Source organism: Schistocerca cancellata, chromosome 10 (assembly GCF_023864275.1).
Source record: "Schistocerca cancellata isolate TAMUIC-IGC-003103 chromosome 10, iqSchCanc2.1, whole genome shotgun sequence".
In the NCBI taxonomy this organism is placed as follows: Eukaryota; Metazoa; Arthropoda; class Insecta; order Orthoptera; family Acrididae; genus Schistocerca; species Schistocerca cancellata.
The window spans coordinates 21047800-21061218 of NC_064635.1; the positions used below are offsets into that span (position 1 = coordinate 21047800).

The window sequence follows — 13419 nt, forward strand, 5'->3', positions numbered from 1 at the left end:
CTTTGCTTAAAGGGTGCCACAGTTGTCAACCAAAGGGGTCCTGTTATGAAAAGAAATGGCACCCCAGACCATTACTCCTGATTGTCAGTCTGTAGGGCAGGCAACAGTCAGATCAGTATCCTGCCACTGTCGGGGGCGTCACCAGACACATCCTCACTGACCGTCAGGGCACAGTTCAAAGTGGAACTTGTTAGTGAAGACAATTCTGCTCCAGTCAATGAGATCCTAGCCAAGATGTGTCGAGAAATGCCCCAGACAGCATTGGTATACCAACCCAATCATCTCCAGCCATACGGGCCGACAACCAGTAGCGTTGGTTTGGGGCCATTTTGTTTCATAGCAGGACCCCTTTTGTTGTTATCCATGGTACCCTTACAGCACGGCAGTAAGTTGGTGGTATTCTGTGCTCTGGTTTGTTGCCCTTCATGGCAAGCCAGCCTGGGCTTATATTTCAGTAAGGTAATGCCTGCCCACGCACAGTGAGAGTTATTACTGCTTGTCTTTGTGCTTGCCAAACTCTACCTTGGCCAGCAGCAATGTCACTGTCTTTCTCCCTAATTGAGGTGGTTTGGATCATTAGTGGCACAACTCTCCAATCAGATCAGGGATTGTCAGTTTAACATGGTAATGGGACAGAATTTCGTATGATTTCCCTCAGAAGGACAACTCTGTCATTTAGTGCCAAGTCAAGTAACAAGGTGGACAAAGTGACTTGCTCGATTTGTGAAGTTCTTTCTCTTGAATAAATTGCCCATTTATTTTATTTTATTTTAATTTTTCTGAGATAGTAACCAATGTACATTTCATGTAAGGACCATGAAGGTAAGAGAGATTATGGCTCATATGGAGGCTTATGGACAGTCGTTTTTCCTTTGCTGTGTTTGCAAGCGGAACTGGAAAGGATATGACTAATAGTGATATAAGGAACACTCCACCATGCACAGTATGATAGCTTGCGGGGTATGTAGATGCAGATAAGTATTGAGATCAAGGTGGTGACTTCGTTTCAACAAAATATTTACAGATGCTAAAATTCCAAATTTTTACTGATTCAGTTTTTGTTTGTGTAAGGGAAAGTTAAATCTTCCTAGTTTTTGAATTGCTTCATCACTTCTAAATTCAGCTAAATTGGGAAAAAGGATAAAATTTTTGATGTATCAAGAAATAATATTCCATTCTAATGCTTTGTAACTCAATTACATAAGCAGTGTATTCCTCGCAACTGCCCACAAAGGGGGTAAGACGCAATAAAACCGTGCCCCGTCTCTGACAAAAATGAAAATGAGTGAGATATAATAACTTTAATATTGTTTCAAAATAACACTACATCTCTTCATGTGGTTTCCATTTTGTGTAATAATGTTTCTTATTAATCATTGGTGAATTACTTATATACTTAGTGGTGCAGATTCCCATTTATTGTAGATTGAAGAGTCGTGAAACTCTTTTTTATATGTCATATTGAGTTTTTTCTCTCTTATTTTTTGCAGATATGATGGAACACGCACTCCCTATCCAACGGCCTGCTGTATTATCCGCTATGCTGGATCTAGTTGCCGAGAACATCTCTGAACTGGCAGCCCTGAACTTGTCTGACAACAGGCTGGGTGGAATCGACCTTTTGGGAGTCGTGGCACGCCGCTTGCCGTCTTTGACTGTGCTACACATTGGGAACAACAAGGTGTGTGAATTACACCCTTTGTTTTATTTGACGTGTGTTAACCAAAACACATGATGATGCCAACCTTTCTACCTGTGTCCATAGAGTAAGATGGCACTGTGCTTAAGTCTCAGGATTATTATTTAGGAGAATTGGCTTCAGTTCCTTGTGTGACCATTGCCATTTATGTTTTCTGTGGGTTCCCTAAATTTCTCAAAACAAAAGATAGACAATTCTTTCGAAAAGAATACATACAATTTCCTTCCCCGCCTTTCCCAATCTTAGTTGTTTCCTCGTGTCCAAAGAATAGTTTGATGCAGCTCTCCACACTGGTCTGTCCTGTACAAACTTCTTCATTCTCCATAACAACTGCAACCTACATCCATTTCAATTTTTTTCTCCCACACATTACCACATTGACAATTTCTTGATGCCCCCGGATGTATCCTATTAGCCACTCCTTATTTTAGGCAAGTTTTGGCATAAATTTCTTTTATTCAGAATTCAATTCACAACCTCCTCATTGGTTATTTGATGTACCCATCTGATCTTCAGTATTCTTCTGTAGGTTCACATTTCAAAAGATTCGGTTTTCTGCTTGTCTGAATTGTTTACCAACCCCATTTCACTTTACAAGGCCACTCTCCAGCCAAGTGCCTTCAGGAAAGACTTCGTAACATTTAAATTGATGTTAGTAGATGTTAATGATTTCTGATTTTTCAGAAATACTCTCCTTGTTGTTGCTAGTTTGCATTTTGTATTCCCTCTACTTCAGCCATTATCGTTTATTTTACTGCCCAAATAGCTAAATTGGTCTGCTGCTTTTAGTATTGGACTTTGTAGTCCGATTCCCTCAGCAACATCTGATTTGATAGTTCAAGGACTGGGCAATTAGGGTGTAGTTCAACTGGCTTTTTCATAGTTTTCCTGCATTTTATGTAGTGAATTCTACTATGCAGAACTTACATCATTTCATTGGATTTGAAAGAGGGGTCTTTTTTCTATGAAATACTAAAATGAAACACAGATTTACACAAGCAACCATTTTTTATATCAAAATGAAAATGTTTTCACAACAATAGAATTTTTTGCCTTCCCCCCACCCCCCACCCATACCCCACCTTTTTTTCCTAACAGGAGGCAGAATTAGAAGTTGTCTGAAAATGTGGATTTTGATTGAAAATTACATAGTTACTTTTGCCTTTCAATGAAAAATTTTAAATGATTTTGGAGTTTGTTTACATATAAATTATTTTGAGTGGAAATAGATTTCAACCAGGTGTCCTTTGTTTATCAATGTCGCTGCCAGGTCACTAAGCAATTTGAAGAGATGTTTGATAGTAACCTGATTTCTACATAAGATTTCATCATCATGATCATGAAAATGTGAACAAAAGCTTTCTTTTGCCATTTTATTTGCTTCCTCTTGAAAGACTAGCAGCTCGTTAGCTGGTCTCTGTACTCCACACCAGTCTTGTTTCTATTGTAATCCAAAATAAAAGCAGGTTTCATCTTATGTCATCCCTAATTTTATTCCGATATTGACATCAGATACGGTGATTTTGTGTTTTGGTGTCAAAAGAAATATATCCATAATGTCTTTCCATTTCACAGGTAGCAAGTAGTCTCATTTCTGAAATGAAAGTCCATTTTTGTTGAAACTGGCAGAATGAAATAAGTAATTCTGAATATGAAAAATACAAGAATAAGGCATGTTTTAACATCCATAATTACATAGAATAGTGCATTACAATGTCATTAAAGTAATGCCAGAGAGTATACAAAGCACAGTCATAAATGCCTATTACAATCTGTGCAGTACACAATGCAGCACACACTTTCACATAAAAATATATTGTTCTTATGTTCCCAACATCCCCATGGAAGAGGTACTTAAGATGTCACTTTCATAAGCTAAACCATATTGTTTCACTGGCTTCTAAAATTTCTTCATGTTCAAGGATTTGGTTATAGATCAGCCAACATCTGCCCATAAATGGTTGAATTCACTATCCCTTGCTCTATGTGATTCCTTACAAATACGAAGCAGTCATTAGTATAGTTGCCTCCACTTCCGAAAAAAAATTTCCCCCTAAAGGTAACTCAAATCACACAGAAGTCAAAAAATAAACTGTGGATTACACAAGGAACAAAGATATCATGTGGGACAAAAAGGAGTCTGTATCTACTATCTAGGAACAGCTCTGATGATAGAATTGTAATGTATTACAAAGAATACAGCAAAATATTGAACTAAATAATCCAGAAATTGAAGCAGATTGATTATGAGAAAAAGATAATTACATCAGGCAACAAAATAAAATCTGTATGGGATATAGTGAAGACAGAAACAAGTGGGGCCATAAAGGTAGAGGAACAGATAGCTCAAAAATAAGTGAGACATTGGTAACAACTGTATGTAGTGTTGCAAACCTCTTAAACAAGTACTTTATTTCTGTTACTGACAGCTTGGGGTTCTCACGTTCAGTGAACAGTGCAATGGAGTATCTGAGACCACTCTTTAAAAATACCTTCAGTAAAATGGAAGTGACACTCATGTCTCCCAAAGAAGTAGCGTCCATCATAAAATCCTTAAAATCTAAGTATTCCAGTGGGTATGATAACACATCAACAAAGTTAAGCAAAGAGTGCTTATGTGAGTTGAATTCTATCTTACGTTATTTGTGAAATCAATCTCTTATCAGCAGAATGTGCTGAAGTTAAGCCTTCTTACAAGAACGGCGATAAAGAGATACCATCAAACTATCGACCAATTTCACTTTTGCGGGATTTCTCAAAAATATTTCAAAAGGTTATGTTCAAATATCTCCTTAAACATCTTACTGCAAATAATATATTGTCCAAGTAACAGTTTGGATTTCTTAAGTGTTTTGATATAGATAAAGCTATTTACACTTACAGTGAGAATGTACTTAGTTCATTAGATAAGAAATTAGAGGCTACTGGCATTTTTTGTGACCTGTCAAAACCCTTTGACTGTGAACCACAGCATTCTCTTCAGTGAATTAGGATATTAAGGTGTCACCAGCAATTCTGTGAAATGGTTTGAGTCTTATCTAACAGGAAACAAAGGGTGTCATTGCAAAATACCTGCGCAGTAAGCAGTTAGTCTTCATCTGACTGGGGATTAATTACGTGGGGTGTTCCTCAAGGTTCCATCTTGGGTCTATTGCTTTTTCTTGTGTACACTAATGACCTCTCATCTGTTACATTGCCAGATGTTCAGATTGTTTTGTTTGCAAATATACAAAAATTTTGCAGATTATGCAAACATTGCAGTAAGTAGCAAGTCAAGTACAGACTTAGAAATAGCTGATAATCAAATTTTCACAGACATTAATAAGTGGTTTACAGCTAATTCACTGTCATTAAACTTTGAAAAGACCCATTATATGCAGTTCAGAACCAGTAAGAGATTTCCTTCCAGTATGTGTATAACATATGAAGACATGCAGATCGAAGAGGTTGACAGTGTTAAATTTCTGGGATTACAACTCGATAGTAAATTCAGTTGGGAAGGGCATACCACAGAATTGCTTAAGTGCGTAAACAAGTCTGTATTTGCCGTGAGAATGATGTCAGATGTAGGAGGGACAAATATAAAAAAAACTTGCGTACTTTGCTTACTTTCGTTGTATTATGTCATATGGGATCATATTCTGGGGTAACATCGAACTGAGCAAAAGTCTTTAGGGTGCAAAAGCGTGTGATAAAAATAGTTTGTGGTGTAAATTCAAGAACATCATGTAGAAACCTGTTCAAGGAACTCTGTATTGTAACCACTGCGTCTCAGTATATTTATTTCTTAATGAAATTTGTTGCAAGAAATGCATCTCTATTTCCAACCAGTAGCTCAATACATAGTATCAATGCTAGGAATAAGAACAATCTACATAAAGACCTAAAATCACGTGCCTTGGTCCAAAAAGAGGTCCAATATTTAGGAGCACACATTTTCAATAGATTTCCAGCAACCATTAAAAACTTGATTTCAGATACAGCACGGTTTAAACAGAGTTTGAAAGACTTGTTGGTAGGCAACTCCTCCCACTCCATAGATCAATATCTTAACAGACTGTTAAACTAGCTTAAGTAAAAATATGTGTTGGATTTCAGTTTTGACAGCACTTGGTCACAACAGTCAAGATTAGGTATTTTGTGTATGATAAATTTATTAATAGTGCAATAGTGATCCCATATGACATAATACAACGAAAGTAAGCAAAGTACGCAAGTTTTTTTTATATTTGTCTCTCCTACATCTGACATCATTCTCACGGCAAATAGAGACTTGTTTACGCACTTAAGCAATTCTGTGGTATGCCCTTCCCAACTGAATTTACTATCGAGTTGTAATCCCAGAAATTTAACACTGTCAACCTCTTCGATCTGCATGTCTTCATATGTTATACACATACTGGAAGGAAATCTCTTACTGGTTCTGAACTGCATATAATGGGTCTTTTCAAAGTTTAATGACAGTGAATTAGCTGTAAACCACTTATTAATGTCTGTGAAAATTTGATTATCAGCTATTTCTAAGTCTGTACTTTCATTCTGACAGTGCATTAATTCTGTAAATAATAGCTGTTTCAATTACCACATATTATTAACCTATTTCGATAATCTCCCAACCAAAAAAAAAAATGATCATGGTAGTAAGTTTCATATTCAAATGTTTAATGTTTTTATGTTATACTTTGACGTGTTCCACACCCACGAGAATCATCTCTTTTTTGGGTTTGTGGAACAAAACCTGAATCTGGTGGTGGTGGTGGTGGTGGTGGTGGTGAGTCCCATACTTCTTTACATAACATAGGCGAATGACGCAGAAGCCCCGCATCGCCTGACTAGGCAAAACCTGAATCTGATCTAAACAAAATGGTGCTTTATGTCTACGTGTTTGATTCTGGCACTAGTAACATTATTTTTATCGAAGTGTATAGCTTCCTTGTCGTCAAAGAACATCTTAGTGGGTTCCATACAGATATTAGGCTCTATATCACTTTTTTAGAGTTCTGAACCACAATGGTTCTTGAATTGCATTTGACAGAGCCACATACTCGGCTTCTAGAGAGCTCAAAGCTACCTTTTATGAGACTAGGACATAAGTCCTACCATTAATCTGAAACAACATCCAGTAGTGGAAGACCTGTTGTCCAACTCCCTTCACCATCTGCATCACTATAGCCCGCGATTTTTTTTTATTTCCCTTTTTACAATATCTTAATTTATAGTCTGTTGGTCCTTTTAGATATCTAAATATTCTTTTAATGGCTTTCGAGCATTTCTCTCTCTGGCTTTTGCAGAATCTGGTTATAACATTTGTGGCAAAAGCAATATCAGGCCTTGATCTTTGTGACAAATACAAAAGGCTCATACTGCCTCTTAATATGGTACATTTTCATTGAACTGTACATCTTCTGCATTGGTCGTTAACTTGGCTCCTGGTTCCATCAGAGTAGAAATGGGTTTACAGTCACTCATGCCAAACTTTTTCAAAATTTTCTTTGTGTATGATGATTGGTCTGCAATAACTCTTCTATTTTCGTATTTTAAAAAATCTTCACATCCAAGTATCAAAAAATAGAAAATCCAGGATGGAATGTAACAGTATTATGATAGGGGAAGTTGCCACTCACCATATAGCGGAGATGCTGAGTTGTAGATAGGCACAACAGAAAGACTGTCACAAATAAAGTTTTCAGCCAGTAAGGCGTTCATCAAAAATAGATCTCTCTCTCTCTCTCTCTCTCTCTCTCTCTCTCTCTCTCTCTCTCACACACACACACACACACAGAGAGAGAGAGAGAGAGAGAGAGAGAGAGAGAGAGAGAGAGAGAGAGAGAAACTGCCATCTCAGGCAACTGAGGCCACACTGCGAGCAGCAGCACCAATGCATGATGGGAGTGACCACATTATTTACAATAATTTTTCGCAGTTTTCCATGGATCTGTGCTCCTTCCACCTGCGTCAATACATAAGTTTCCTTATCCCTAGCTAGAACCCAGTGTCTCATGAAATCCCCCCCCCCCCCCCCCCAATGGCCTTACCAGAAAATTTCCCATCTTTGGCTGCTGCACAATGACCTCCTCCTGTTCAGATTCTGCCAGTCCTTAGCCCTCACCAACATAGTCCGGCAAAACCATATCAACCAACCCCAAAACTCCCCGTGGTACCTTCTCTCCATCCGCAAAATTCTCCTGCTACGCAATCCCAAATTCCTATAACCCATAACACACATTGAGAATCTTGCCCTCCAGGAACTAGAGCAACATGCACAATGCTGCCTCAAAAAGCTCTCCACCTTGCTCATTTCCTACTCCCGCTTTGGAGTACCGCTGACCACCACCTCAACAACAACCTCCAAACCTCCCGCGCGCCCCCTCATAGCGCGCGCGCGCACCTCATACCTAAGTATTGTTTTATCACTCCCAAATCATGCATGTTAAATTTGGTTTTTAATTGTCCCTTAAAATTGTTCATATGTTCTTCATCTTTAGTTAGAATGTAGAAAACGTTCATAGCCATTGTGACCTCTTCATTTCATCTATAATAGAGACCACAATATGTCTTAGATTGCTTCATGCCCATCTTTAGCAAGGTTTTGCGCAGACATCTGTGTTACAGCAAGGGCCAATTTGTTTTAATCCATAAATACTTATCTTCAGTTGCCAAATCTTCCGTTTTTCTAGATGATTTTTTTTTCCCCAGCTTGTGCTGGAGGGATCATGTAGATTTCATCATTTAATTTCCCATTTAAGGAAGCTGTCTTGCCATCCATTTGGTGAATTAGTAAATCTTTTTTTTTATTGCCAGGACTAAAAAGTGTCAAAGTGATCTGTATTTTACCTCTAGCAAAAATGTTCCTCTGTAGTCTAACCTTTCTTCTCGTGAACATCCATTGACTAGAAGTCGTGCTTTAGATTTTTTTCTGCTACACTCACAGGATTTTTTTATGTTAAACATCCATCGTGATTGTAACTGTTTTCTTCTTTCTGATATTTTGAGCCATTCAAAAGGTTCATTTTTGATAAATGACTCCAATTCTCTTTCCATGGCTGCTTTCCATAGTCGGAAATTCAGACCACTCGTAGACTCTCCAACCATTGTTGGTTCATCATTAAAAGGTTGGACTATATACATTCCATAATCAGGATATTCTTTAGGTTTAGGTGCACCAAAAGAATGTCTTGAAATGCTTTCTTCCTCTTCTCCATCCTCTAGAATTCCATCTTCATAGACTATATCGATGCGTTGTTTGTTGCCATCCTCTTTTTCCTCTTCTTCGTTGTCTATTTTGTTTCCAGAATTAGTGTTTCTTGAACTTGACAATGGTAACGAAGTGGTTGTTTTGTCTTGGTGGTCCTCTTTTTATTACATTTTCATTATTCTCTAGAAATACATCTTTACCAGTCAGTATCTTCTTATTTGTACGGTTCATGTATTGGTAAGCCTCACAGTAGCCTACAAAAATATCTTTCTTAGACTTCGGGCCATATTTTCTCCTCAGTTGTTTCAGGATATGTACCATAGTCTCGCATCCAAAAATTTTCAGGTTGCTTAGATTTGACTTCTTCCCTGTCCGCACTCCGTAGGGGGTTCCATTTTTTACCACTTTAGTAGGCTTGATCAAATACACAGCTGTTGACACTGCCTTTCCCCAAAAGCATTTAAATAACCCAGCATCATTTAACCTATTTCTTGCTTTTTCAACAATAGTCCTATTGCTCTCTCTGCATCTCCATTCTGGACAGGACTGTATCTGATGGCTGTTTGGTTGTCTAATTCCAACTTCATTCAAATGTTTCTTGAATTTTTGATTGATATACACTGTCACATTTGTTTGACTATTCTAATCTTCTCCCCCTACCATATTACAACAGTTCTCAAAAATATCACTCATTTGATCTTTATAACTTAAAAAATAAACATGGTTTCATCTTGAATGGTTGCCCAGAAAGGTAATAAAATAATGACTTCCTCTCATAGCTTCACATTTCATCGGTTCAGAAACATCCACACATTAATAACTGCACATCTGTACTTCTGCTTTTGCTAGGCTTAAAGGGTAGCTTGTCTCTTTTCCTTCTACATATATTTCACCATTTTTTTTACATTTACCACAATCTTCCATTCCTGTCAACTTAACCTTTAATAATGGCATGCCTTCCCTGTTTAGGTGCCCAAGTCTTCTATTGTTGTGGTCATCAGTCCTGAGACTGGTTTGATGCAGCTCTCCATGCTGCTCTATCCTGTGCACGCTTCTTCATCTCCCAGTACGTCCTGCAACCTACATCCTTCTGAATCTGCTTAGTGTATTCATCTCTTGGTCTCCTTTACGGTTTTTTCCCTCCACGCCCTCCAGTGCTAAATTTGTGCTCCCCTGATGCCTCAGAACATGTCCTACCAACCGGTCCCTTCTTCTTGTCAAGTTGTGCCACAAACTCCTCTTCTCCCCAATTCTATTCAATACCTCCTCATTAGTTATGTGATCTACCCATCTAATCTTCAGCATTCTTCTGTAGCACCACATTTCGAAAGCTTCTATTCTCTTCTTGTCCAAACTATTTATTGTCGCATGTTTCACTTACATACATGGCTACACTCCATACAAATACTTTCATAAATGACTTCCTGACACTTAAATCTATACTCGATGTTAACAAATTTCTCTTCTTCAGAAACGCTTTCCTTGCCATTGCCAGTCTACATTTTATAGCCTCTCTACTTCGACCATCATCAGTTATTTTGCTCCCCAAATAGCAAAACTCCTTTACTACTTTAAGTGTCTCATTTCCTAATCTAATTCCCTCAGCATCACCCGACTTAATTCGACTACATCCCATTATCCTCATTTTGCTTTTGTTGATGTTCATCTTATACCATCCTTTCAAGACTCTGTCCATTCCGTTCAACTGCTCTTCCAACTCCTTTGTTGTCTTTGACAGAATTACAATGTCATCGGCGAACCTCAAAGTTTTTATTTCTTCTCCATGGATTTTGATACCTACTCGGAATTTTTCTTTTGTTTCCTTCACTGCATGCTCAATATACAGATTGAATAACATCGGAGAGAGGCTACAACCCTGTCTCACTCCCTTCCCAACCATTGCTTCCATTTCATGTCCCTCGACTCTTATAACTGCCATCTGGTTTCTGTACAAAGTGTAAATAGCCTTTCGCTCCCTGTATTTTACCCCTGCCACCTTTAAAATTTGAAAGAGAGTAGTCCAGTCAACATTGTCAAAAGCTTTCTCTAAGTCTACAAATGCTAGAAACGTAGGTTTGCCTTTCCTTTAATCTTTCTTCTAAGATAAGTCGTAGGGTCAGTATTGCCTCACGTGTTCCAACATTCCTACGGAATACAAAATGATCTTCCCCGAGGTCAGCTTCTACCAGTGTTTCCATTCATCTGTAAAGAATTCTCATTAGTACTTCGCAGCTGTGACTAAAAAGTGATGGTTCAGTAATTTTCACATCTATCAACACCTGCTTTCTTTGAGATTGGAATTATTATATTCTTCTTGAAGTCTGAGGGTATTTTGCCTGTCTCGTACATCTTGCTCAGCAGTTGGTAGAGTTTTGTCGGGACTGGCTCCCCCAAGGCTGTCAGTAGTTCTAATGGAATGTTGTCTACTCCCGGGGCCTTGTTTCGACTCGGGTTTTTCAGTGCTCTGTCAAATTCTTCACGCGGTATCATATCTCCCATTTCATCTTCATCTACATCCTCTTCCATTTCCAAACTGGAAGCGAGGTGTAGCAAAGCTAATGCAGTGAGTGCTCAGCTACGGTCTGCTCTCTTCTGCAAGAAGGAAGTCAGTACCAAGACTAAGTTATTTGTGCACCGTTCAATCTTTCGACCAAGTTTGTTGTATGAGAGCGAAAGCTGGGTGGATTCAGGTTACTTTATCAACAAGGTTGAGGTTACGGATATGAAAGTAGCTAGGATGATTGCAGGTACTAGTAGATGGGGACAATGGCAGGAGGGTGTCCACAATGAGGAAATCAAAGAAAAACTGGGAATGAACTCTATAGATATAGCAGTCAGGGCGAACAGGCTTAGATGATGGGAGTCATGTTACACACATGGGAGAAGCAAGGTTACCCAAGAGACTCATGGGCTCAGCAGTAGAGGGTAGGAGGAATCGGGGCAGACCAAGGAGAAGGTACCTGGATTCGGTTAAGAATGATTTTGAAGTAATAGGTTTAACATCAGAAGAGGCACCAATGTTAGCACTGAATAGGGGATCATGGAGGAATTTTATAAGGGGGCTATGCTCCAGACTGAACGCTGAAAGGCATAATCAATCTTAAATGATGCTGATGATGATGATGATGATGATGATGTCGATGATGTCCTCAAGTACATCGCCCTTGTATAGACCCTCTATATACTCCTTCCACCTTTTTGCTTTCTCTTCTTTGCTTAGAACTGGGTTTCCATCTGAGCTCTTGGTATTCAGGCAAGTGGTTCTCTTTTCTCCAAAGGTCTCTTTAATTTTCCTGTAGGCAGTATCTATCTTACCCCTAATGAGATAAGCCTCTACATCTTTACATTTGTCCTCTAGCCATCCCTGCTTAGCCATTTTGCACTTCTTGTCGGTCTCATTTTTGAGACGTTTGTATTCCTTTTTGCCTGCTTCATTTACTGCATTTTTATATTTTCTCCTTTCATCAATTAAATTCAATATTTCTTCTGTTACTCGAGGATTTCTACTAGCCCTCGTCTTTTTACCTACTTGGTCCTCTGCTGCCTTCACTACTTCATCCCTCAAAGCTACCCATTCGTCTTCTACTGTATTTCTTTCACCCATTCCTGTCAATTGTTCCCTTATGCTCTCCCTGAAACTCTGTACAACCTCTGGTGTAGTCAGTTTATCCAGGTCCCATCTTCTTAAATTCCCACCTTTTTGCAGTTTCTTCAGTTTTAATCTACAGTTCGTAACTAATTGATTGTGGTCAGAGTCCACATCTGCCCCTGGAAATGTCTTACAATTTAAAACCTGGTTCCTAAATCTCTGTCTTACCATTATATAATCTATCTGAAACCTGTCAGTATCTCCAGGCTTCTTCCATGTATACAGCTTCTTTTATGATTCTTGAACCAAGTGTTACCTATGGTTAAGTTATGCTCTGTGCAAAATTCTACCAGGCGGCTTCCTCTTTCATTTCTTCCCCCCAGTCCATATTCACGTACTATGTTTCCTTCTCTCCCTTTTCCTACTATCGAATTCCAGTCACACATGACCATCAAATTTTCGTCTCCCTTCACTACCTGAATAATTTATTTTATCTCATCATACATTTCATCAATTTCTTCGTCATCTGCAGATTTAGTTGGCATATAAACTTCAGGGTGTATACGACCCAGGACAACCGGGAGATCCGGGAAAAACCCGGGAATTTTTTCATCCAGGAGAAAACCGGGAAGAACGCGGGAATTTTTTAGAATTCGGGGAATTTTTCGTTATTTTAGGTTTCAGTTAAATTTTTGTAATCTTGACTGGTAAGAATCGATACTCTAATAAAGGATATTACTCTATCCCGCTACTGCAGAATAACACTACAACAATAAAAGGTGAATGAGAAAAAAATATGAAAATAAAACATAAATTGCAAAGGAAATGTGCCATATACAACAACAAAACACAGTGCTCATACAAACGTTTGCCAACAGCAAAATGTGTCAAAGGCGTTAGGAAGACCATGCAATGCTTCATAAGAACAAAATGTCT

General features: G+C 38.5%; 1 protein-coding gene across 1 annotated transcript in view; it reads left to right on the plus strand.

Annotated features, from left to right (window-relative positions):
• Positions 1-13419, plus strand: part of LOC126106809 (nuclear RNA export factor 1-like) — a 140548-nt gene that overhangs the window by 78728 nt on the left and 48401 nt on the right. The window contains exon 7 of the mRNA XM_049913202.1: positions 1491-1681. Coding sequence (XP_049769159.1) covers positions 1491-1681 — 191 coding nt within the window. The remainder of the gene's footprint in view (positions 1-1490; positions 1682-13419) is intronic.